The 26,531-nt window shown below is 34.7% G+C and overlaps 1 protein-coding gene across 2 annotated transcripts in view; it reads left to right on the top strand.

Moving 5' to 3' along the window:
* The window catches only part of sgg (glycogen synthase kinase 3 beta homolog shaggy), a 259,101-nt gene that overhangs the window by 60,255 nt on the left and 172,315 nt on the right, over positions 1-26,531 (top strand). For both annotated transcript variants that reach the window (XM_090413205.1, XM_090413206.1), the window contains exon 3: positions 5,626-5,709. In XM_090413205.1, coding sequence (XP_090269331.1) covers positions 5,626-5,709 — 84 coding nt within the window. The remainder of the gene's footprint in view (positions 1-5,625; positions 5,710-26,531) is intronic.

Here is a 26,531-nt window from a genome sequence, read left to right as displayed (position 1 = left end):
ATGGAAAAAGACAACAGATTGTTCTTTTTAAATATTCTACTCCTTTGTTCACCGTTCATTACAGAAGACTGAAATTATACAAATTTATTGCAAATGTGCTCATAATGTTTGTTCTACACCTCAACTATTACAGCAGGAACTCTTAAACATCAAATGATGTATGAAGGTCAGTGGCTTCTCAGAAAGGACCACACAGCGCCTTTTTAATTCCTATTATCCTAGCTCAAACAATAAGGAAACAGTACATCAAGTTCCAATTCATTACATTTCTGTCATCTCAGAACCCATTTCCAGAATTCTTAAGAAATAACTTTTCTTTCTATTAACAAATTATCAATCCATCTTCAAAAGATAAACTATCTCCTCAAGCTCTCCCTGGTGTCTACCAAGTTCCTTGTGACTGCCATTGTTCTTGCTTTGGACAGACTGATGCTCTGTAGAAAAGAAAATACAAGAACCCTAATCTTACATTAGCAACAGTAAATCTGAAAAAACTGACTAGGCACAACACGGATTAGATACAGACAACAACATCCTATGGTCTGAAAGATGTTTACTTCATTGATGTTGGTATAAATTTGAACATTTGTTTAAAGAAAGTGCTGAAGCCTTACTTCACCATCAAAACTTAAATTAGAATGACTGCCTCTCTATCTATGGTATGGGAAAGTTATTTAAATCACACATCAAGTTTTATTTTTTAATTGCTAATGAATTATCAATATTGCAATATTTCCTCAGTTATACCATTGCATTGCATTATGTATGACATCACACAGCTTTTACTTTTTCAAACCATTCCATTGTTTGCATTCCATTTTGTAATTGTCTAATGTCTCTGCTGATAATGGCCTGTAATAATTATGCTGAAATAGATGGCTTTAAATAGTGTTACTTATCCCTTGTGTCTTTTCATGTTAATTGAAGAAACTGCTATTCATCATTTATGTGGATTGCATCATGAAGGAAAGTGACATTAGGAACAGACATCAAAATATAAACAAACATGAAATATTGAAAACATCAGTTTTCAATATTTCTACATCAGTTGCTTCTGAATGGAGAAAATATAGAACAGGTATAATATTTCAGCTCCTTAGGCACAGATTTTAGTGAAGATGACAAAATAAACAACAGAATTAGCAAAGCTGGTATTGGTATTAAGTGGACTGAATACATTTTTATAGAATAAGAGAGAAATTGGTCAAAATGCTAAACTGGTTATTTAGGACATTGTTCAAGCCTGTTATATATTATCAATGGCAGAATTTTATAAAAAAAAAAAAAAAAAAAAAAATTGAGGATATCAGGAAGGAAACTGACATTGTTAGCATTTATAAATGTGTGAAAAGAACTAATCTAAGGCATATGATCACTTAAACAGAATGTGAGAGGAAAGGTTAGTGGAAGAAGTGTTTGACTGGACAGGAAACTATTCTTTTGGCAGATGCATTAAAGTATTATGGAATATCAATTTTTTTATAAATTGATTTTTTTCTTTTTTATAAATTATATATTTAGTTTTTTTACACTTTATCCAAGTGTAAGCAAACAAAGTTTGCACCTGAAGTATCTTCAGGACTGGGGCAACTCATGGTAAAGGTGGTATAAGTTCTCATCACTTGCCTTAGTATCTCCTGTAATGCAAAGCACATTTCCTTGCAGACATGTATAATGCTATGCATTAAGGGAAGGGCCACTACCCAGACCGGTTTCGACCTTTATTGAGGTCTCATCAGTGGGAGCCAGACCCAGAGGTGGTGATACCAAGGTGGAAGTAAAGGAGAAGTCATATTTATCTATACAAGTTGCTAAAAGGTATCACACCTTATTATTAAATTACTCTGGATTAGAGAAAGATGTTGGAAACTTTTTCATTTGGTTAGACTATAAATTATATATTTAGTTTAATCCTTTATCCAAGTGTAAGAAAACAAAGTTTGTACCTGAAGGATCTGATCTCTGGTACCCTTACCTGTCTTAAAGCCTGCTTGTTCCTCAGGCATCTCTGCATCAACTTTTGCCTCATTCCTGTTTAGAATGATCTCTAATAAAATTTTGCTTGCATGAGAGATTAAACTAATAGTTCTATAGTTCTTGCAATACTTCATATCTCCCTTCTTATGTAGTGGTATGAAAACCAACTTCTTCCAGTCTCTAGTCCATGATCCTGTCTCCCATATCCTTTTGAACAATCTATGAAATTAACTCTTAATTAACTTAATTAACTCTGCTAGGATTCCATCTGCACCCAGGGCCTTATTGCCATTAAGCTGTTTATCTTCATGCCAACTGGAGGAGGTTCCAAATTGAAAGTTTCCTGGTAATAGGACTCCTCCAAATTTTCCTTATCCTTTGCTATACAGTTCCTCATAGCTTTTCATCTGTTTTTGATTTCCAGTTCTTCTGTTAGCACTGCTTCATTCTTGTCTTTGATGACATTCATTTTGGGCTTAAACTTGTGCTTTAGATCACAGCACAGAACAAGTATTCACATCAGAGATGCTAGTCTTCCGCTGTTGCAGAGCCAGGATGTAATCAATCTGGTGGCATGACCTCTCAATGGTAAATGTCCAAGTATAGGTCTGTCGGGGGTGTTTCTAGAAACAGCTATTTGTAATAATTAATCTATTAGCAAGGGCAAATTCCAACAGTTTTTCACCACAGATGTTACATTAACGCAGACATGCCACACTCAGGCCTAACTCTCATACTCTTTCCAACTTTTTGCATTAAAGTTCCTTAAGATGTAAAATACATCTCTCCTTGGTAGGCAAACTTCCTTGGTGGAATGTGCAAACTCGTCCACTACAAGTTGCCATCAACCTATCATAAAAAAGACTTGACAAAACAGCCATTAGTATGCTTAGCTTAATCACAATTTTGTAGTAGAGCGTGGCATGTAAAACTTACCTGCCAACATCAGGCTCAGCATAACTAATATCTTATTGCAAACGTCATTGCCAAGAAGAAATCTCTCCAACAGCCATATCAATCTTTTACATAAACTTTGCAAAGACAAACACGTGATGCTACCTTTATCCTCAATTCCAGTGGTTATAATAGAAAAATGAATGTTTTACTCAGATACTTCACTGCTTATAAACTGCTTTATTATGATCCCACTAAGTTTCATAAAAATTTAGTGGGATCATAATAAAGTTTATACATTTTTTGTTTCTTCAAAAAAACATTAAAAAGGCTTCTAAAAGATGTCACATCTTGGTCTCCTGAAATTGTTGAAAAACTTAAACCTTTTAGTCCCTGCCCCAGATATACAGATTACAAAAACTCATAAACTTAACTACCCTCTCCGTTATAGTAGATGCTACAGACTCTCCCTCCTTTAAAGAGTTAACAAAATCTTTAATTCCACTTATTGGCCATACTTGTTATATAAAAAATTCTTCACTTCAAAGCTTTAATCTACAATGTAGTTTTAAACAATAATGATATCATGATGAGTTTTCATGTTGCCTCCTTATTTACAAATATCCCTCTTTCTGACACTTAATATACTTAAAAATCCCCCCCCCCCCGACATTTTTGATCTTTTTAATTTTGCTATCCATACTGGTTACTTCTCCTGGAAGGACACCATACATGAACAGATAGAAGGCACTTTCATAGGCTCTCACCACCTCTGTCTAATTTCTCTATGGAGCATTTTGAAAAAAATGCTGTTGATACTACCATTCTCAAACCTTCTATTTGTTGAGATATATTGATGATGTGTTTTCTATTTGGCAACATGGCTCAGACACATTAGACTCTTTCCTCAGAATCCAGTTCACTATTGGGAGTTAAAAACAAGCAGCTTGACTTCTTTTTCTAATCGCACACCTGTCAATGGTACCCTTCCTCATTTTCTTTCGCAATAATATGGTGTCATCCAGTGGCGACCTGTACATAAGCACTGCGACACTGCAGTACCCCCAAGGAAAAAATGAAAAATTAAATTTTGTTTGTGTTTATAAATAATAACAATGCTTACAATATTATATAAATGCAATACAACATGTTAAAGGTTACAGCTTATGTTTTAACACTGATTTGATAGTTAATAATTGGAATTGTTCGATTAATGCTTTAGATTATGAAACAAATGCACTGCGATCTAATGCCGATATTCGTTTGCTCAAACGGCAGTGTATCTTTAGTATTCTTACACACCTTATTTCTGTGAGATATGAAACGTTTATTATTGGTGTGTGTGCGTGGTGAATTATTTTTTGTAAATCTTATTTTATTTTGTTAAAATAACATATAATTATTTATTTATTATAGGTAGAAGGCTGAATTATGACGAGTGTCACTGTTGAAAATATGAAAAGAATTATATTTTTTCAATTATCGTTACACGAAACGAATGCACTGCGATCTAACGTGATATTCGTTTGCACTTGTCATTGCTATTGATACGAAACTTTTATTTTTGGTGTTTGTTCGTGGCGAGGATGAAATATTTTTAATAAAGCATTTTTTAATATGTAAATTTATTTATTAATAAATTCGTTACTGATTAGGAAAAAAAAAAGTTTTTTTATATATGCAGCACCCCCACGTAAAATTTTCACCGTCCGCCACTGGTGTCATCAAAACCCTTTTCAACAGAGCCTTCAACTTCTGTTCCACACTAGTTTCCCTTATAGCAGAACTTGCCTTTATTTGCCAAACCTTCCTGTCCAATGGTTACAATGCCAAAAAATTCTACAAATTATCTGTCACCTCACATCTCTCTCAACATAAAGACTACAGTAATGCCATTACTATTTCTCTATCTGGGAAATTTCAAAAAAATAAAAATAAAAAAATAGCCAGAACTTTCAAGAAATATAATCTTTGCTGAAGCTGACTTTCCTTCTCTGCTCCCCTAAGGATCCACTTCTTCCCCTCTCTATTCCAGGTGTTTACAAGGTTCCTTGTTCTTATAAATTATCATATCATGGTCATAGTGGTAGATCTGTTAACATCCACCTAGAAGAACATAAAAAATACATCTGCCACTACAACTATGATCAATCAGGTCTAGCAGACCGTGCCTTGGATACTTTACACAGAATCAGATGGAGGAAACCATCAAGCTCCATTGCAGCAATTACAAACTGCAATGGAACTTGGTTTCCTCCATCAAGCTCCATTGCAACATGAATGTAAACCAGCACCTAAGCCTAAATACTCATTTAGGCTTAGGTGTTCTTCAAACACCTTCATCTCTTATTTTTATTCTCATACATATAAGTATGTTTCATTCTGAAATATGCTGAAGGTGTTTGAATATTAATTGTAAGAGTACACTAACCTACATTCCTGTGTACAAGGTGGGAAACAGCGAAACATTTTTTCTGTTGGCTTGAATAAGTAGATGAGTGGCACTTATAGGTGTCACAACATTTGGTCATTAGATTTAAGCAAGAATGTGTAACTAATAATTTGCTTTGTTATACTCACTGATTATGAGAAAACGCTTTTGTCTCATCAGGTATATAGTATAACGATCTTTAATTTTGTTTTCCATATTGTTCTTTCAAGAAGTACAGATTATTCTTCCTCTCATTTGCATTAATCTCATACTGAATACTGTATTTATTTGAAAAGCAATTTCATTTTCTTTTTTTTTTCTAGAATCGAGAACTACAGATAATGAGAAAATTGGATCACTGCAATATAGTGAAACTGAAATATTTCTTTTATTCTAGCGGAGAAAAGGTAGTATCATTATTTAAGTATAGTTATTCTTATAATTGAGCTGTGATTATTTTATGATATGGATGTCTTGAAAAGTTTTTCTTGTATCTTTTATCATGAGAGTGCCTTCAGTCATTCCAATACTTTTATTTCAGAGATATTTTTAATATCTTATATTTCATAATGTTTCTTCTATATACTTTATCATACTGTATACTGAAATATTATAAAGCATTCTTAGCAAAATAACTCGGTCCAATACCTTAACTTCAACTGTGAATATGCAGAGGGGATCTGTGTGGTAAATCTTAGTTAATTTTTGAGGTTTCACAAGGTAAAAATTATCACACATTGATCATTTTTACTTGGTGGTAATTTTTATCCTCTCACACTTACTTTACAATGTTTCTTTACAAAACTTTATATTCTTTATTCTGTAGTGAAATCGCATATGATTTTAGAGAGAAACTTATAAAACTACTTCTGAACATGTTTCTTTAAGACAAAAGTACTATTTATCTTAAAAAATGTTACATAACAAACTTTTTTGTTTGTTTGTTCAATAACAACTGTTCAAGCTAACAAAGATGGTGTTGCATTTAAATTGTTGGGATTTTTCTGCATGATGTGTCACTGAACATAGATACATTATTTTTCATTGCTACATTTCTTTTAATCAGCTGCTGTGGATGAAGTGTTGAATGGGAAATAAATTATTTCCCATTATGTACCTGAATGGTGGGTATACATGATGCCATAACCTAATGCAATCAAATTGTCACTTCCACACTATTGTTAATTTTTGCATTTCAGTTATCTAAAGCAAAGCTTCTTAAACTGTGGGTTGCAATCCCGTTGGGGTCGTTCAACTGGGGGTTGCGAAAAATGTGGCAACAGTAAAAGGTTTCCGAATGCACAATGACTAAAAATTAATTCAAAATCAAACGCGTAATGAATCCAAGGTGTTACTGGCAGCATTCATCCATGTTGCATCATGCGACTTTACTGCAGCCTTGATTCCAAACACACGACATGTGCACTTTGCACTGCACATACCGTCACACCATGCAACACCAACAAACGCTGTCAGAAACATCTTGGCTCAGATTCAAGACTATTGTATGTTATGAATTGCAGTGTTTTTACTGTACATACAAGTTTTCTGCTATTACAGAAACATAATAGTTTAATTACGGAAAATAAAGACTTAATATTTTCCTACTATCATTCATACCATCATAACCGAAAAAAATATGTTCCGGTTATGGGTAAGTGGCTAAATTTAGACAGAAGTAAAAATACTGATGACAATGTGGCAGAGTGTACTACCAGGTTGTAGTACACCTAAACTGACAAGAAAAGAAAATATGTCAAATCATTTTTGCAATATAGATTTACTTTTAATAATCATGATGGTATGGAAAATCCTCTTTGCTTAATTTGTAATGAAGTTTTGGCTGCGGAGAGCATGAAACCAGCCAAACTAAAATGACATCGTAATGCCAAGCACAGCTTACTGCAATAAACCAAAGGAATATTTTGAACTACTTTTAAAATCTTCAAATAAAGAAAAGCAATGTTTTGAGAAATTTGTTACTGTTAACAAAAAGTATTTACTTGTATCTTACGAAACTTCTTATTTAATTTCCAAAACTAAAAAGTCCTATGTGATAGGAGAAGATCTCGTGTTACCTACTGCTATTAAAATGTCATAAATAGTTGAAGGGAAAAAATATGGAGATGAAATTTGTAAAATTCCTTTATCAAATGATACTATTTCCAAAAGAATTTCTGAAATTAGTATTGAGACCATTTCCAGTAATGAGCTTATTACCAGGCTTAAGGGCACCCCTAACTTTGCAGTTCAGTTAGATGAAACAACTGATATTTCTAACATGGCACAATTCTTACTTTATGTAAGATATGTTTGTGAAGGAAGCATATATGAGGAATTATTGTTTTGTCGCCCTTCTTTGGAAAGGCACACAAGAGGGGGAAGATATATCTTTGTGAAAAATTCATTGAAAGTCAATGAATTTTTCACAAATGAAGGTATACATAGAAAATTAATTACCATATTTGTGGAGTGTAAGACGCACCCCCTTTTTTGTACACATTTTTTAGGAAAAAAAGATTTTTTAGATCCTCTTCCTGATTCCGCCAAGTTCTTATCATTTTCTTAGTTGGGGGGGGTTGCCCGAAATGCCTCTCTGAAGCCATATTTCCATGTTCTGTAGCATACGCAATCCCATGTAGCTTGTATGCAATATTGTAGCAATGCCGGCATTTTTCAGCCATAATTTGCCAAGAAATTTAGAGAAAATTTAACGGCAGAAATTTATCACCGTTCACAACAACCACAACAATAATTGGAAATTTTAAATGAACAGGAACGCAGCTGTGATCATCAATGACGGTGCATGTGCATCCACTGAACTCTACATAACTGGAATGCTCTCTCACACACACACACACACACACACACACACACACACACACACACACTGCAAGAAAGAAATCCTGTAACTCAGAGAAAATTTCCAGAAATGAAAGTAATAAAAAACTGAGTATGGGCGAAGAAAGATTAGCAAAACAAGTGTTCTCTGCCAAGTTGGCAGCAAAATGACCCAGAAGAAGACCAAGATATAGGTGGATTGATACGGTACAAAGTGCCTTAGACGATAGAAATATAAGATCTGATAATGGAGTCTTGACAAGTAACAGACTGATTTGGAGGAAAATTGTAGATAGAAAGTTAGTAATAATGTAATTTTTTTCATGTTGTACTATCATATCCTGTACACCCCTTGATGGTACATGATAGGAATTTGATGATGATGGTATTGGCATATTAGACGCACCCTGTTTTTCAGAACTTTTTTTCAAAGAAAAAAAGTGCATCTTATATGCCAGCAAATACGGTAATTTTAATTAATTTTCTTTTAATTAAATTGCTTTGGAGTCTGTACAGGCAGTGCTGGAGCAATGATGGGCGAGAATGTTGGATTTGTAGCAAAACTTAAAGCTGGTGGCAACGAACAAATTCCTTTTACCCGCTGCATGATCCATTGGGAGGGCACGCATAGCTAAAAAAAAATCCAGATTTAGATGTTGTGCTTCGTGATACTATCAAAATCATTAACTTTATTAAAAGCCATGCCCTTAACAGGCATTTGTTTTCAAACCTTTTGCAAAGACGTAGACTCTGATTACAAAAGCTTATTACTACATGCAGAGGTAAGGGGGCGAAGTTTAAACAGATTACTGAAATTGAAAGATCAAGTTGTTATATTTTTAACTGAGCAGAAATTCGATTTTGTTAATTTTTTTCATAATGACTTGTCTTTCAAAACTGTTATTTGTCGGATATTTTTCAAAAAACTCAATGATTTAAACATGTCGTTTCAAGGAAAAAATTATAATATATTTATGTTAAAACATAAAATTGAAAGTTTTACTACTAAAAAAGTTAGCATATGGAAGAATAGGGTGGAAAATGGTTCTTTAGAAATGTTTACAGCTACCGTTGAAAATAACCTTCCCAATGATTTACTTGTAAGAGTTATAATTGATCATCTGAAGTGCATGGAGACACAGTTTCAGAAATACTTCCCTTCAAATTTTGATTCTAAAAAACTAAGTTGGGTTCATAAACCATACTCAATTGAAATCAAAAGCGTCAGTCATCTGCCATTAAAAGTTCAAGAAGAATTTGCCAAGTTATCAAGCGACACAGGTTTAAAACTTGAGTTTCCTAAGAAATCATTAAATGAATTTTGGCTTGGGATTAGGACAGAATTTCCAACAGTTTCTGAAATTGCTTCTATCATACTTCTGCAGGTTTGTACCATGTATTTATGCGAAGTGGCATTCTCAGCATTGACGATTATAAAATCAAAATATCAATCAACTCTGAAAAACGTTGAAGAATCTCTACACCCTGCAGTATCAAATATTCAGCCAAGATTTAATTCTTTATGCAAAAATAAACAAGCACATCCATCTTATTAGTCTGCAAATTTGCTTTCATCTTTAATAAATAGTAAAATTATATGTATACCAAAGAATTGTTTTATAATAAATTTTTTTTTTATGATTTATTATCAGTAAATGTTTGATTTGTATACCTATTTTATATACTTTTATATACCTATATACCCAGGGTCGCATAAAAATTTTTTGGGCGAAAAGGGATCACAAGTGGAAAAAGTTTAAGAAACCCTGATCTATGGCACTACTAACTTAACTATATCAATTCATATAGAATTTGATCACCCTAATGATCTTTTTCCTATCATCATACTCTTAGACACCACTTTTGCACCTTTCTGCCCAGTTGTGTTAAAGAAATTTAACAAAATGAGATTTTTTAGCTTCATTTAATCATTCTTCATTGATATCACTATAAATTTCCTAATATCTTCATTTTTGATATGGTTCTATCCTATAGTTTCTGGTCAAGATGCGTTTTAATTTCTAACCCAGTTTTCAGAGACATCATCAAATTCCTAACCTGTAAACCCCCCCTCCCTAGGCACAGAAGATTATAATACTGACCCCCCCCCATAGGTTGTGAGAATTTTATGTCATTACTAACTTCCTATTAACAATTTTCCTCCAGATTAATTTCTCACCTTTCAGGAGTCCAATATTGTCAGATGTTATATTTCTATTCTCAAAGGCACTTCATACTGTGTCAATCTACCTATACTCTCTTTCAGGTTATCTTGGAAGTAAAGAAACATACTACAGGCCGTACCGCTTCCGAAGGTGGTGGGATGTTAGTTTGCTGTTACTATGGCAACAGTGAAGCGCATCACGTTTGTAACTGAGCACATACATAGAAAATCCCCTAAAAGCTGTCATTGCCAGAATCACACCATTCTATGTATAACATTACATTATAATTGCTAATATGAAATTCCATGGCCAAGATGACTCTATACAACTGTGTTGTGACTTTGGAATTAACTGATAGGGCTGTAACAAAGTAGATGCCATATAGTTTTTTATAAACTGGCTTAAGATAAGCAGTGATTATTCACGTTATTAAGTGAACTTCACTCATTACAATGCTAATTTCCGAACATGACACATTTTATTACAATAATATATACATAAACACTCTTATCCCTTCATTAATTTAATGAGGAAGCACCTCAACACCACTCAGGCTCTGGATAGTATCATCAGATTGTGCATCTTCACTAAATAAAGATTCAGAACTGTCATCTACTGTGAAACATGTTTTACGCCACCTCATCTATCGTTCCATCAAGGGCCCAGAATTTTTCTTCTTCTTCAATAACATAAGTTATGCAACTTTTCCATGTGCACTCAGTAATTGTTTGAAATCCTTCCATGACCAGTCTTTCAACATCTAAAATTTTGAAAGTTGTATTTTTAGCTGCAACATGCCCCTTAATTTGTTCCCAGATGAGTTCTGTGGGGTTCAGTTCACGATGGTATGGCAGAAGGCGAATAACTGTGTCTTTTCTATTTGCCACTGTCAATGCGATATTTTTGAAACTGACTCTTGACATTTGCCACCAAGTTCAGTAGTTCTGTTTTCACCATATCAGAAGTAAAACTGATTCCTTTTTCCTTCAGCCACTTCTGAATGTGTGTAACCCGAGATGGCACATTTTCCAGTCAGACAGAATTGTAAGGTGCATTGTCCATACAATAATGCTGTTAGGCTCAACATTTGGCAAAAACGTTCGTGAACCAATATTCATAGTGCTTTCCATCTATTTCCTTATGATAATCTCCTTGTGATTTCTGCTCTCGTAAAATTTCAAGGGGCCCCTGATACAAATCTGTCTTCACTGCCAGCGTGCGTTATGATTATATGAGACCCCTTTCCACTCGGTGCTTTCAGGCCTGTCATTAAGCCCAACAAAAATGCTTGACGAGCACTTTTTACTGTCGTATCCTGGAAAACTTTAGTGCAGGTGTGGCTGACATTCACCCAGGTTTTGTCTGTATAATAAATTTTTTGTCCCTTGCGTTGATATTTTCTGATAGAATACAAATACTGGCGACACCATAAAATTATATTTTCCCTTTTCAAGTAATGCCGATGATTGTTTTCTTGTGGTGAACAAAACCAAGGTCCTTTAACAACCGATAAGTTGTTGTTACTGAAATGTGAGGGAGACCTTCATCATTGTTTACAGCAGTCATTACTTTATATAATATCGTAATTTTGTTCTTTTGGAAGAAATCGTGCACTTTCTGATGAATTGCTGACAGCATAAAGTTATCGTATTTCACTGAGCATGTGCATAGTCCTATGGCGCTAGGCCTTTTCTTCCCTGGAGTACACACTTGTCCCGTCATGGTCAGTTCCTTCTTCATGCGGTATACTGCCGTCTTGTTTACATCTGTCAGTTCCGCTGTTTGCATCATGATATTGCCCACTGTTTCATCAGGATTTTTCATCCGTAAACCAGCATGAACATTTAGTATTATGTGCTTCTTAGAGGTTTGCCTTTAGGATTCGTTACTAATTTAGGACTACCACAAGTGGGAATTCAAGAGCCAACACAACCAGTCATCTCTGCCATTTTTAGGGTAAAGTTGGCAGTCACTGAAAACCATGTGATAGATAATTGTATTTTCAAAAAATAAGTTCCCCATAACATTTAATGGTATGAAACATATAATTCTAGCATCAGCAACTAATGAAGTAGTAAAATAATTATATACAAAGTACCACATGATGTGATAATGTAAAAAATTTAAGCAACTATTTTATGCAGCATAAGCCTATAATACTAAGTAAGAAAAGCCAGAAATGTAGCTTATTCTGCTACTTCCAGCATAACCTGAAAAGAGTATAGATCTTAGTCTTCCTCTTAATCTTTTTTCTATTATCCTGGCAACAAATACCTGTTTTGCTAATCTTTCCTCTCCAGTTCTGTTTAAATGACCATACCCCGAGATTAGATCTGCTCACACATTCCTGAATGCTAACAAAGTTAAGTAGCTTCTTAATATCCTAATTTTTTATATGATTCTTCTATTGGTGCCATCTGCCTAGTTCCATAAGATTATTCTTAGAACTCATATCTGTGGTCTCCAATCTTTGATGAAATACTTCATTTCTAACATAGCTCTCAGCTCCATAAGATAAAATTGGTTTGAACACTGAATTTAGTCTTGAACAGTTAGTTTAATGTTTCGACTAACTTCTCTCCTTCTATATAAATTTATTTAGTTGATTTCCTAACATTTCATCACATTCTCCAGAGAGTATGTGGTAGATTAATATGCTTAGAGAATTCATCATTCCTCACTACATGCGCTACTCCTGATCAATGGCCATAACAAAAGGTAGGGGGGGGGGTGTCTTATTTTTTTTTTCAGGTAAGTCCTTTTTACTTGCTTAATGCATAATTAAAACTTGAGTTATAACTGATTCTGTCAGTGGCTGCACTGTTTTTGTCCTGTGTACTAAGCGGTTTACTAATTTTTTATTCAGTTAATAAAAGAGAGATTCATATCCAGAAAATTTTTATAAGGAGTTAACTTGAAAAAAAAAAAAAAAAGAGATATTAAGTGAGAGAAGAATTCAAATCTTCATTTGCAAATAAAAGTGTAAATTTTGGTAAATTCTGTCAGTGACTGCACTGTTTTTGTCCTGTTTACTAAGTGGTTTACTAATTTTTTATTCAGTTAATAAAAGAGAGATTCATATCCAGAAAATTTTTATAAGGAGTTAACTTGAAAAAAAAAAAAAAAAGAGATATTAAGTGAGAGAAGAATTCAAATCTTCATTTGCAAATAAAAGTGTAAATTTTGGTAAATTCTGTCAGTGACTGCACTGTTTTTGTCCTGTTTACTAAGTGGTTTACTAATTTTTTATTCAGTTAATAAAAGAGAGATTCATATCCAGAAAATTTTTATAAGGAGTTAACTTGAAAAAAAAAAAAAAAAAAAGAGATATTAAGTGAGAGAAGAATTCAAATCTTCATTTGCAAATAAAAGTGTAAATTTTGGTATTGCATGGATGTAAAATGTTTGCTCCCACAAGTGCTATGCACAAGTGTCTTATCAAATAAAACTTTAGGGAAAAATCTATAAGGAAAGGATCTACAAACTTTACATCAAATATTAAAAAACAAACATCATAAAAAAATTTCTTTTTTTTTATTTATTATTTTTTTTTTAGAATCACATCATTTGATGAGAACAGAAAATCACCCAACTCTAAACTTAATAAGCATGGTTTCTTTTTCCCTCTCTCAGCATTGGTCATTGAAATGAAATGAAATAACTTATACACATGTTCTTAAAAACAAACAAATAAAAAAAAAAAAAAAGATTTTATACAACATGCGAGTAAGATGTTTCTTCTTTCCTGTCTCTGTTAACATATTAGTTTATCTTCTGTTTCCTTGGAAAGATGATAAAAGTTAATATTAAAGTTCTCTTTTTCACTTCTGGAAACTTCTTTGTTATTTTATTATTATTATTATATGGGCACCTCCAGGTAGTCCAAAGACTCATTGTGGGAGACCCAATCCATCCATACAATCTATCACACTTCTCCTTGAATCCATTAACAGACAAAGCACTCACAACTGACTCTGGCCACTCATTCATCACTCTCCAAGCAAAAAATCTAGTCCTTCCACCCCTGCTAACCACACCTTTATTCAACTTCCAGGCATGACTGCTTGTTCTGGTCTTTCTAGCCAGTTGCTGAAACATTTCCCTTGCATCTATCCTATAAAACCCTGTAAGCAGCTTAAATGATTCTATCCCATCCCCTCTTTTTTTCCTATCAGCCAACTTCTGCAATCCACACACTCTCAGTCTATCCTCATAGGGAACATTCCACAGACCGCTCACTCTGAATCCTCTCCACTGATTCTTTATCTCCAAGAAACCCAGGGGACCAGACTTGAGCACAGTAATCCATATGTGGGCGTATTGAGGCCTTATAAAGAGGAATAACAATTTCCTTATCTCGAATTGTTGTTAATATGTTGTTCATAGCCAAGTTATCTTATGGGCTTCGTTAACAATATGTTCTTTAAGCTTTAACTCTCTATCTACCACCAGCCCTAAATCTCTAACTTCATCTATTTCCTGGAATACAGTGCCATCAGTGTGATACATGGTTTGTAATCTATTTATCCTAAAATTCATAACTTTACATTTCTCCACATTAAACTGATACGCATTATCTTTTACCCATACTTGACAGCCTATTTAAATCATCCTGCAAGCTCTCCACAACACCTTGATTAACTGTTACTCTACCTAATTTTGCATCATCAGCAAACAACTGAATATTTCCTTTCAGGTTATTTCCTATATCATTTAAATACAAATTAAACAGGATGATCCCAGCTCTGAACCTTGCAGCACACCACTAGTCACCTGTTTTTGCCTAACTTTTGCCCCTTCGTAGACCACTTTTTGATACCTGTCCAACAGCCATCCTCTTATCCACTTAACCAGTGTCATGTCCATCCCCATTTGTTCTAATCTCCATAACAGAGTTCCATGTAGATTCTGTCAAATGCTTTGAAAAATCCAGCAAAATCATCGTGAATTCATCTCCTTTATCCAACTCAGCTGTTACTCTATTATAAAAAGATAGTAAATTACTAAGGCATGACTGACTGTCATATAATACAGTATCATATTTTTATCTACTCATTCTTGAATTCTCTTTTTTGACCAATTTTTCTAGTACTTTTAGCATCATGCCTGAGATACTGATTGATGCATAATTTGCTACTGCAGTCATAGAAATATTCTTATGCAAGGGAATAATTATCTTGCCTTCTTTCCACACCATTGGAACTCTGCCAGAGTGAGTCTTAAAGAGCCTAGTCAAAGGCATTGCCAGTTCCCTTGCACATTCTTGCAAAACCCTATCTGATATACCATCTAATCCCACAGTTGTATTTACATTGAGATTCTGCAATATCGTAAGAATCTCCAATTCATCCACCTCTGTTTCCACATTAGTGTCTTTTACATAGATTGAAGCAGTAACCTCACTAGTGTTGGATCCTACTTCTTGTCAAGCCTTACTTTGGATCCGACATGATTACTATTATGATGTTCTTAACTAATTGATACGTTGTAAGTTTATTTCTAATTCAAATATAAAGAAAATTTATATTTAAAGACTGCGCCACTTTATATCTGAATTAGTTCAAGAATTGAAGATAAACCAACTCACGACTATCTCTCCTTTCAGGTGTTAATATTATATATACTGGCCGAGTGTATTTAACTTATTTATCACTCCCACTTTGGTTCGAATATTTTATGAATGGTGCAGTAAAAGAGATTCAGGCAAAATACAACTTTTGATTAACAAAAACAAACATTTAATTTTAAAATCACAAATTATACACTTAAGATCAAAATACTAAATAAGTTATTATAAACACTTCAGCCTTTCTGATAATAAAGTCATGCAAACTCAGACAATGGTAATTCTGTTATCTGTAATACATCTTCTCACAGTTCCTTAAGTTCCAAAATACAATAAAATTGCAGTAACACTACTTTACAAGCAAACAGCTTTAAATTTTCACTTCAGTTAATCTTCACGATAGTTACTGTTAACATAAGGAAATTCTAGGATGAAACACACTCACTTCTCTGTATAGAATTATAATGGTTGGAATAATCTTACCGATTATCTTCATCTACTTATACACATATACACTTTTTATAACTGTAAACACTTTATAACTGTGAACGCTTTAAACAGTAAACTGCACTCGTTAAGATAAATCTTCTAAGCAATAACTGAATTAATCATCGGTCACAATACACATAAACAAACGTTGTTGCATAAAGTAATTCTGATCTCTCATGAAATAAGGCAACATAATAATTTTTAACTTTAGGTATTATATGCACAGTTGTTCATTCCTCTGGCATTCAATTAATTCTTTAGGCACTATAATTCTAAACACCGCTATCATTAAACACAACCCTGTTGCCTCTATTTATTCTCTAGTTACTTCTTACTATGCCTCACGTTTCAGTGTGTCCTTGAAAGGTCGGCCCTGAAAATAAATCTCAACTAAAATATCGCTAGTCATTCAGTAGTCACTCAGCTATCTTCCGTTGCTTTATTTGTTATTCAGAAACTTATTAGCTAACTGCTTCTCAACTTGTAGACTTTATTTAGTTGCTTGAGTGACTTGCCGACTCGCTATTATCGCACTGTGGTTGCCGAATGCCCGATTCCAACTTAATGCCAATCCTTCTCTCTCTCTCTCTAATAAATCTCTAATGCTGTAATTAATTAATAATTCCAGCGTTCGTCACTTATATACGAGTTTTTCCCCCTAAATTGCTCACGTCATTTCTTTCTAAAACTCTTTTCAATAAACCTCACGTGGTGTTCCAAAACGTGCTCGCTCACTTACATACGTTTCCATGACAGCAAAACAAAATATAATAAAATTGAGCTATTGCATAACGTTAAACTTTCACAAACAGGAATAAATAAAGAATATTTATATTTCAATTAATGTGCAGTTAATTTATCAGATACAAATTCCTATAATATTGACATAACAATAAATAAAATAAGTTATTAATATTTAATACAGTCTTTTCATTATTAATACATATATCTTTGATTAAATAATTAAATATTAGACAAAATTAAGGTAGTTATATGAATATTAAATTGTAAAATAAGTTGTTTACATTAAATATTATTTACAAGTATAGCCTTTGTGATGAAAGATCATGTTGGATTCTGAAGCAAATAATAATTACTCTAATCTCTACACAATCAGAATCCAACACTAGGATGATATACCCTTGCAATGTGGTCACTCAGTAACTCAACTATTTTATCGTCTCCTCATGACCATCATCACTCATTAAGGTTAATCTTCCACAGTCATTCTTCCTCTTACTTGCCACATGATGAAAAAGAACTCTTGGGGATTGATTTTCTTTGGCCTGCTTGGCTAGATTCTTTTCATAATCTGATTTTGCCTTCCTTGCCATGCTGGTCACCCTACTTACTTGAACCTTGTACTGTTCACCTTTCTCTTTATATACCCTCCACAGCATTTTCTTCTTCTGCAGCTGGTGCTTAATGATATTGTTCATCCATCTAACTCCTGCCTGATTAACTCTCCTTACCTTAGGTATACAATTTAATATTGCTTTTCTTTAGATGATCTTTAACTATCTCCCATGCACTACTGACATCCTTACCCTGCAGTGTTTTATGCCATGGCACAGATTTAAGCTTCTTCCTAAGCTTGTCATAATCACCTGCTTTCTAGTTCCACATATACCCTCTTCTTGATAGATTATTCCTCATGTTTTACAATCTCCCAAGTCAAGACTGCATGGTCACTTTCACCATTTGGAAGCAATGTGGTCACCTTGGTTATGGATAGCTCTTCTGATCCTATGACCATATGAAATACCCCACCCGTAGTCCCCTCCATCTCATGCTGCCTTAAGTAATTATCCCTTAGCAGGTGTATAAATTCTGTTTCTCTCCTGCCATGTGATCTTTCTTCCTTTCTCAACTATTCCTTTCTTCCATATCTCAACTATGGAGATATAGATGAAGTCCCCCATAATAATCACTCAAATGGATGATTATTATGGTGGACTTATTGTACTAATTTGACGAGCATATCTTCCAGATCTGTGGAACTCCCTGGCCTATAGCAACAACCAACTGTATATATATATATTTTGTCTTATTGGCCTTAATCTCACACCAGATTGTTTCAAATGAACAACCACCTTCCTGCCTGCCTGTCCAGTATTCTTTTTGGTTACAGTTCATCTGCTTTCACAGCAGTTCTCCTCCCCCATCCTGTCTTCTCTAAAAATACTAAACTCTTCGCATTCAATCCCTGTTACTACATCTGCCATTAGCCAACTGTCACTAATGCCTATTTGGTGAGGTTGTGCTAACCAGTCTCCTTGAGCAGCAAAAACGTTCATCTCTTCAATGTTTAAAATATTTAACTAAAACAAGTTTGCTGCTCAAAGTATCAAAAATAACGCATCATTACTTCTGGAAAAAGAGCATGATTCTGTTTCATAGTTTAATCCACACTTCAACTAAGGTTCTTTTGAAAGAAATTTTATCTCTTAATTTGGGAAAATTGTTTTCCTATTAATGTTCTTTTCCCAACTTTTTGATTTAAACACTTTTTTTTATCAAAAATAACAGAAACGCGTCTTATGCTATTCAATAATTTCAGCATGCTTAAACTTGATGAGTTTAAGGATATGAGTTTGACTACTTATATAGTCAAACTCATATCCTTAAACTCATAAAGTTTACAATGATTATATCCAGATTATGGGATTTAGATAATGAGGACAGATTGCGAGTATGTGGATTACAGACCCTTGTTAACAGGAGAAAGCGGAGTGATATGATGGAGATCTATAAACTTTTGAATTGATATAGGATAGTGTCTGATGAAATTTTTCATTATATGGAAGTTGGGAAGAGAACATTGGGGACCATGGAAGTTAAGTTTGTTCACAGTCAAGAAAGGGGTAAGAGCTAGGTTTTTCTTTCACGGAACAGTAACTGAATGGAATAGTTTGTCTTAGCGGTAGTGAGTGCATCTAGTGTTAGTGAATTTAAAGAAAGGTATGACAGCAGGTTTGGGTGATTTATAGCCTCCATCGACGTCATTGACTCGATCATATTATTATTAATATAATAATAGTAATATGGGTGTTCTCTTGTGGAACTCATTTGTCATCTGACCTATTGTAGTGTCACTCCTAAAATGATCCACTTCTCAAGAAAATTATGGAAAGGGCATCGCTTGTGAAAGAAAAACCACCCAACACCTTCACTGGAAAAATGGATTAAATTAAAGATGCCAAGAAATTATATTCTTGGTTTCATCCTTTATCCCAGTGTAAGTAAACAAAATTTACACGTGAAGTCACTTCATGACTGGGCTACTTGAATATAGAGGCTAATGATTTCTCATCAGTTTCCTTAGTATCCCATAATGCAACACATCCTTATAGACATGTATAATGTAACTAAGTGAAAAAATGTTCAACATCAATCTCTAATCCAGAGTATTTTAGTAATAAGGTGACACCTTTTGACTACTTATATATGGAAATATGACTTATGCATTACTTCAACCTTTATATCACACCTGGGTTTGGCTCCCGCTTTCGGTGGTAGCTAAAGTCTTCAATAAAGGTCGAAATAAATCAGTCTGGGTAGTGGCCCTTCCCATGATGCATAATATTATACATGTCTGTAAGGGTGTGTGTATAGCATTATGGGATACTAAGGCAATTGAAGTGAAGTCATTAATGTCTATATACAACTAGCTCAGTTGTAAAGTGACTTCATGTGCAAACTTTGCTTACGCCTGGATAATGGATAAAACCGAGAATATAATTTCTTGACATCTTTAATTTATAGTATAACCGAGCGAAAAAAAACTTTCAACACTGATTATAAACTAAACACTGCAACTGATCCTGACATATCAGATGATGTACTCGACATCTTTGGCAAGATGTGCAAGAGATTATTCATGCTGTTTCATGAATGTTGACAGCATTAACTGCACTGAACATAAGTATTCTTCCATGTCAGATTGGCACTCCATTGTGCAATCTCTCACTGGACCAGCTAAGAAAGTCTTATAATCATCAATCTGCCTGCAGCTGTTTAATGCACACTGAGCACTCTGAATTTTTACCTGTCAACAAGGTGCTTCCCAAAAGTTTCAGGAATTTGACCATAAAAAAAAATTACTTAACTCCTAGTTTTCACTCTCCTTCGAAGTTCTCTTTAGCATGTATACAGCTATCCAATTGGTTTTCCATGTTTCCATGCATCCTGGGAAGTTCTCAAGTGTAACTGTGTTGAGCACTTGCTGTTCTGCCTGGATCTCCTCAATTGTGTCAAAATGATCTTTTTAGCCGGAATTTCGTCTGAGTGGGGCTGAGTCTATGGCTCGTTTTTCGAAATCTTCCATATAGAAATTGGCAGGGGGGGGGGAACCCATGGCAGTTCCCTCTATCTGCTTGTAGATTTTGTTCTTCCATACAGTACAAGTAGATAGAGGGAACCGCCATGGGTTCCCCCCTCTCACCCCCCTTGCCAATTTCTATATAGAAGATTTCGAAAAATGAGCCATAGACTCAGCCCCACTCAAACCTTCTATCTGGCTAAGATATGTAGATGATGTGTTCTCTATTTGGCCTCATGGCCCAGACACGTTAGACTCCTTCCTCGGTCGTCTCAATAGCCTACATCCAAGAATCCAGTTTACTATGGAAAAGGAAAAGAACAATTGTTTACCCTTCCTTAGACACCTTAGTCATACGCCTGCCTAATGATACACTTGCCTTCACTGTATACAGAAAACCCACACACACAGGCAGATACATTCACAAACTCTCCCACTACCACCCCTCGCAACAATATGGCATCATCAAAACTCTTACCAAGAGAGCCCACAATCTTTGCTACAGTGGAATCGCCCTCACTACTGCTTAACCACATACACAGAACTTTCCTCTCCAATGGCTACAGCGAACACAGTATCAAAAAAATAATCAATTCCTCCCCCATTCCCCATCCCTCTCGTCAACAAGATTTTAAAAATGCCATCACCATACCCTACATCCGTGGCACTTCGGAAAAAATAGCCAAGATACTAAAAAAGTGTAACCTACACACAGCATATAAGCCCTACCGCAAACTCACTACCCTTATCCGTTCTACAAAAGATCAGCTCCCTCCTCTCTCTCTGCCTGGAGTTTACAAAATACCCTGTTCCTGTAAGCTTGCGTACTTTGGACAGACAGGCAGATCAGCATCCATCTGCCTGGAGGAACACAAGTCATACATCGTTAAACATAACTATGGCCATTCAGGCTTGGCTGACCATGTTTTGGACACCACCCACAGGGAAGAAAACCACCATGCTCCACCACAGCAAATTCAAAAAAGAGACTTTTCTTAGAAGCAGCAGCAGCTCTCAGAAACCAACCAAATCTTAATAAATACGGTTGCATTAAGCTTCCGAAGATTTGGGAAACACTCATCACCAGAGGTCCCACCTTACATTCCAGGCCACCTACTACTGCCCTTAGAGGGCGCTCCACCTAGACAGGACTTTAGTGTCACCCACGTGGTTGGGCTTAGTATTGTAAGTTTTTGTGTGCATGTTACGTTAATTGTTTTTGTAATCCCCGTAGATGTCCTAGTGACTAGGACGAAATATAGGAAGTATTAAATTCTATTTTAATTCTTTTTGAGTGTTGTAAAAAATCCATTAAACCTCCAACATAATGAAACAATCAGTAATTATAGCACAGTGGTGAAAAACACTCATCAGACATGCAGTCAGGAATACATCTCCATGTTGGAAGTTAATAATAAGGTGGGACACCTGTTGGCAACTTGTATAGGTAAATATGACCTCTCCTATTGCTTCTGCCTTAGTATCTCCACGTTTGGGTCTGCCTCCCACTGACGAGACCTCAGTAAAGGTCGAAACAGGTCTCAGTAGTGGCTCTTTCCTTAATGCATAGCAGTATTTATGTCTGCAAAAAGATGTGCTTTGCATTATGGGAGATGCTGAGACTAGGAGTGATGAGAGCTTGGTCCACCTTTGCTCGCAGTTGCCTGGTGTTACACCACCTTACCTCAGCCCTGAAGATATTTTCAGGCGTAAACTTTGTTTGCTTACACGTGGATAAAGGATTACACTAAATTTATTAATACATATCCATACTTGAACTAGAAAAAGGCTGAAATGTGGAATGGCAGCTGGAGTAGATGATATATGACTAGAAATGCTCAAGTATGGAGGTATAAAAGTCTTACAGTGGCTTCACTGCATAGTTCAGAAGGTCTGGAAGAGAGACGAATTTCAGATGATTGGAGTAGAGCTCTCATAGTACCCATATGTAAAAAAGGGAAATAAAACTGAATGTGAGAATTAGAGGTATTTCTGTGCTGAGTGTTCCTGGTAAGATTTATGCAAGTATTCTTGAGAAATAGTTGAGAAGGATTGTGGAAGGGAAGCTTGGTGAAAAATATGTCGGATTTAGGCCAAATAGATGCTGTCAGGATCAGATTTTCATTCATGACAAATAGTTGAGAAATCATAGGAATATAACAGAGATCTGTATTTAAGTTTTGTAGATCTAGAAAATACATATGACAAAGTGCCAAAAGAAAAGCTTTTCAAAAAACTACAGTTGTATAGTGTCATTGGGGCATTATATCAAGGAATAGTTAGTCTTTATTTGAGTTGCAAGTTGGCAGTTAGAATTGAAGGAGATACAGGAAGATAGTTGGATATTAAATTTGGTGTCAGACAAGGATGTACATTATCCAGTCTGTTATTCATTATCTATATGGGATCACGTTATGAAGGAAAGTGATATAAAACCCAATATCAATATTGGAGATAATCTCAGCTCTTTACTTTATTCAGATGATGCTATTCTTCTAAATAAATCCAATACAAGTCTGCAAGATTCCCTTACTAAATTGAATAACTGTTGTAATAGATTTTGTATGAAGGTCAGCAATAACAAGACAAAGACAATGAAAATCAACCAAACATTGCACATGGAGAACCTATAGAACAAGTAAAATATTTCAGCTACTAAGGAACGATTTTTAGTGAAGATGGTAAATTAAATATGGAATTAGACAACAGAATCATGAAGCTGGTATGGTTAGAAGTCCACTGAATACATTTATATGGAATATGAGAGAAATTAGTCCAAACACTAAATATACAACACAGTGTTCAAGCCAATTTAACTTATGGATCTGAGAGCTGTGTTAGAAATAAAAGACTTGAGAGTCCTGAGAAAGATTAGGGGCCTGAACAGTTGGCATCAAAATCATATTAAAAACAATGGTATTAACAAAGAATTTGACATTGTTAGCATCTTGGAATATGTTAGAAGAGCTAATCTCTTCTAAAAAAAGATTAAAAACCTAACAAAGAAACATGATATAAAAATAGTGATGGGTGACTTCACTGCAAAAGTGGGGAGAGGGGGTGATGGAGAAATTGTTGGAGAACATGGCATAGGCACCAGAAATGACAGAGGAGATCGCCTAGTCCAGTTCTGTCAGGAAGAAGATCTAACAATAGCAAATACCTGGTTTAAACTTCCACCCAGAAGACTGTACACTTGGAAATTGCCTCAAGATAACCGACATAACATTGTCAGAAATCAAGTTGATTACATACTGATAAATAAAAGATTCCACAGTAGTATAAAGAGTGCAAAGACTTATCCTGGAGCAGATATCTCATCAGACCACAATCCCATAGTTGCGGTAGTACGTCTTAGATTAAAATCAGCTAAAAAATCACAAAAGAAGAAAAAGAAAATTGATGTAGAAAAACTTTCAGTTTTTCTACATCGATTCAGTGCCAAGACACAGCTTAACCTGCGATTACAACAGATTAACATAGAAGAAAATAAAAGAGTGGAATCTCTTTGGAATAGCTTAAAGAATGCCATCGTAACAAGTATTGAAGAAGTAGGTTATGTGAATAATATAAAACAACAGGAATGGATGACAGATGAGATTCTTTCTCTTATTCATACAAGAAGAATGTACAAAAACAAAGACCTAGCCAGATATACAGAAACACATAACATCATCAAGAAAAAAATAAAAGAAGCCAAGGAAAATTGGATGAAAAATTTATGTACTGAAATTGAATTGCTTCAGAAGAAACATGATAATTTCAATTTGTATAAGAAAATCAACGAAATTTCCGGAAAACTCGGGAAAAAGCAAATAGTGTCTCTAAGAGACGAAAATGAAAAAATAGTTCTAGAAGAAGAGAATAAAGCACAGATTTGGATAAATATTTAACAGAACTTTTCAATGATACTGCAAGACAGAAGCCTATAAATATAAAAGATAATATTCAAGGACCAGCAATCATGAAATGCGAAATAGAGAAAGCTATACAAGTAAAACAGGAAAAGCCAGTGGACCAGATGGTGTGCAACCAGAATTTTTAAAATTAATAGAACCATATAACATCAAACTTCTTGAAAAACTATTTAATAAAATATATGAAAGTGATGAATTTCCATCAGATTGGCTCAAATCTACATTTATCACTATCCCAAAGAAACCCAAAGCGAATTCCTGTGGTGACTTCCGACTTATTAGTCTAATGAGCCAAACATTAAAAATATTTTTGAAAGTAATTCAGAATCGCATTTATAGAAAAAGTGAAGAAACTCTTAAGTGAAACACAGTTTGGCTTTCGGAATGGTTTTGGTACTATAGAGGCTCTTTTCTGTACCCAAATATTGATACAAAAATGCATAGAAAAACAGAAATCTGTCTTTATGTGTTTCATAGATTTTGAAAAAGCATTCGACAAAGTCAGACATATTAACTTAATAGAAGTCCTTCAACAAATAAGGCTAGACAAACAAGACTAATAACAAATCTGTATTGGAATCAGTCAGCTACCATTCAATTAGACAACATTACCACCAGTGATATTAACATCAAAAGAGGAGTGAGACAAGGATGTGTGCTCTCACCACTCCTGTTCAACATATATGCAGAGGTAATCTTTAAAAAAGCATTGGAAGAATGTCCAGAGGGAATCACAATAAATGGAAAGATTGTTAACAACCTACGATATGCAGATGACACCGTGCTAATTGCAGATAACATTATGGATCTCCAAAAACTCATTGACAGAGTATACATAGAAAGCCAAAGAATGGGAATAAATATAAACATCAACAAGACAAAATACATGATCATCAGCAAACATCCAGCCTCATCAATGAAACTGACACTCAATGGGAAAAATATTGATCAAGTGTCAAGATATAAATATCTTGGTTGCTGGCTTAATGAACGGTGGGATCCAGAAATAGATATAAAGACAAGGATTGAAGTTGCACGGCAGTCCTTCATGAAAATGAGAACACTATTCTGCAATAAAGACCTAAACATGGAAGTCAGATGCCGAATGCTGAAATGCTATGTGTGGTCTATTCTGCTCTATGGAGTTGAAACATGGACATTGAAGGCGACATCTATCAAGAAAATCGAACCCTTTGAGATGTGGTTATACAGAAGAATGCTAAAGATATCATGGACAGAAAAAATTACCAATGAAGATGTCTTAAAATCCATTGGCAAAGCTAAACATCTTGTACAAATAATCAAGAAACAAAAAACATCATATCTTGGCCACATCATGAGAAACAGCAAATACCAACTTCTACAAACTATTTTGGTAGGAAGAATTGATGGCAAAGGAACTAGAGGAAGAAAAAGAATATCATGGTTTGACAACATCAAGATGTGGACAGGAAAGAGCAGTGCACAACTGCTTAGATTAGCACAAGAGCACAGTTTGTTCTCCAAGATGGTTGCTGACCTTCGATAGAAGATAGCACAATAAGAAGAAGAAGCATCTCGGAATGTGTTAGAAGAGCTAATTTCAGGTGGTATGGTCACTTAAACAGAATGGGAGAGAGGAAAGGTTAGCAAAACAAGTATTCTCTGCCAGGTTGGCAGGAAAAAGGACCCTGAGGAGGATGAAGATATAGGTGGATTGATACAGTAAAAAGTGCCTTAGAAGGCAGAAATATAAGATATGATAATATTAGAGCCTTGGCAGGTAACAGATTGATTTGAAGGGAAATTGTAGATAGGAAGTTAGTGGTGATTTAAATGTTTCATGTAGTACTATCATATCTTGTGCACCCTTGAGGATATATGTCTGAAATTTGATAATGATGACATCGTGTTAGTAATAATCAGTCAATGTTGGAAGTTTTTTGCACTT

The sequence above is a fragment of the Typopeltis vanoorti genome, chromosome 23 (assembly GCF_054136105.1).
Source record: "Typopeltis vanoorti isolate ZY-2024b chromosome 23, IOZ_Tvanoo_1.0, whole genome shotgun sequence".
NCBI classification, from domain to species: domain Eukaryota; kingdom Metazoa; phylum Arthropoda; class Arachnida; order Uropygi; family Thelyphonidae; genus Typopeltis; species Typopeltis vanoorti.
The sequence above is the reverse complement of the archived record's forward strand: the minus strand, read 5'-3'. Positions and strand labels throughout refer to the sequence as shown.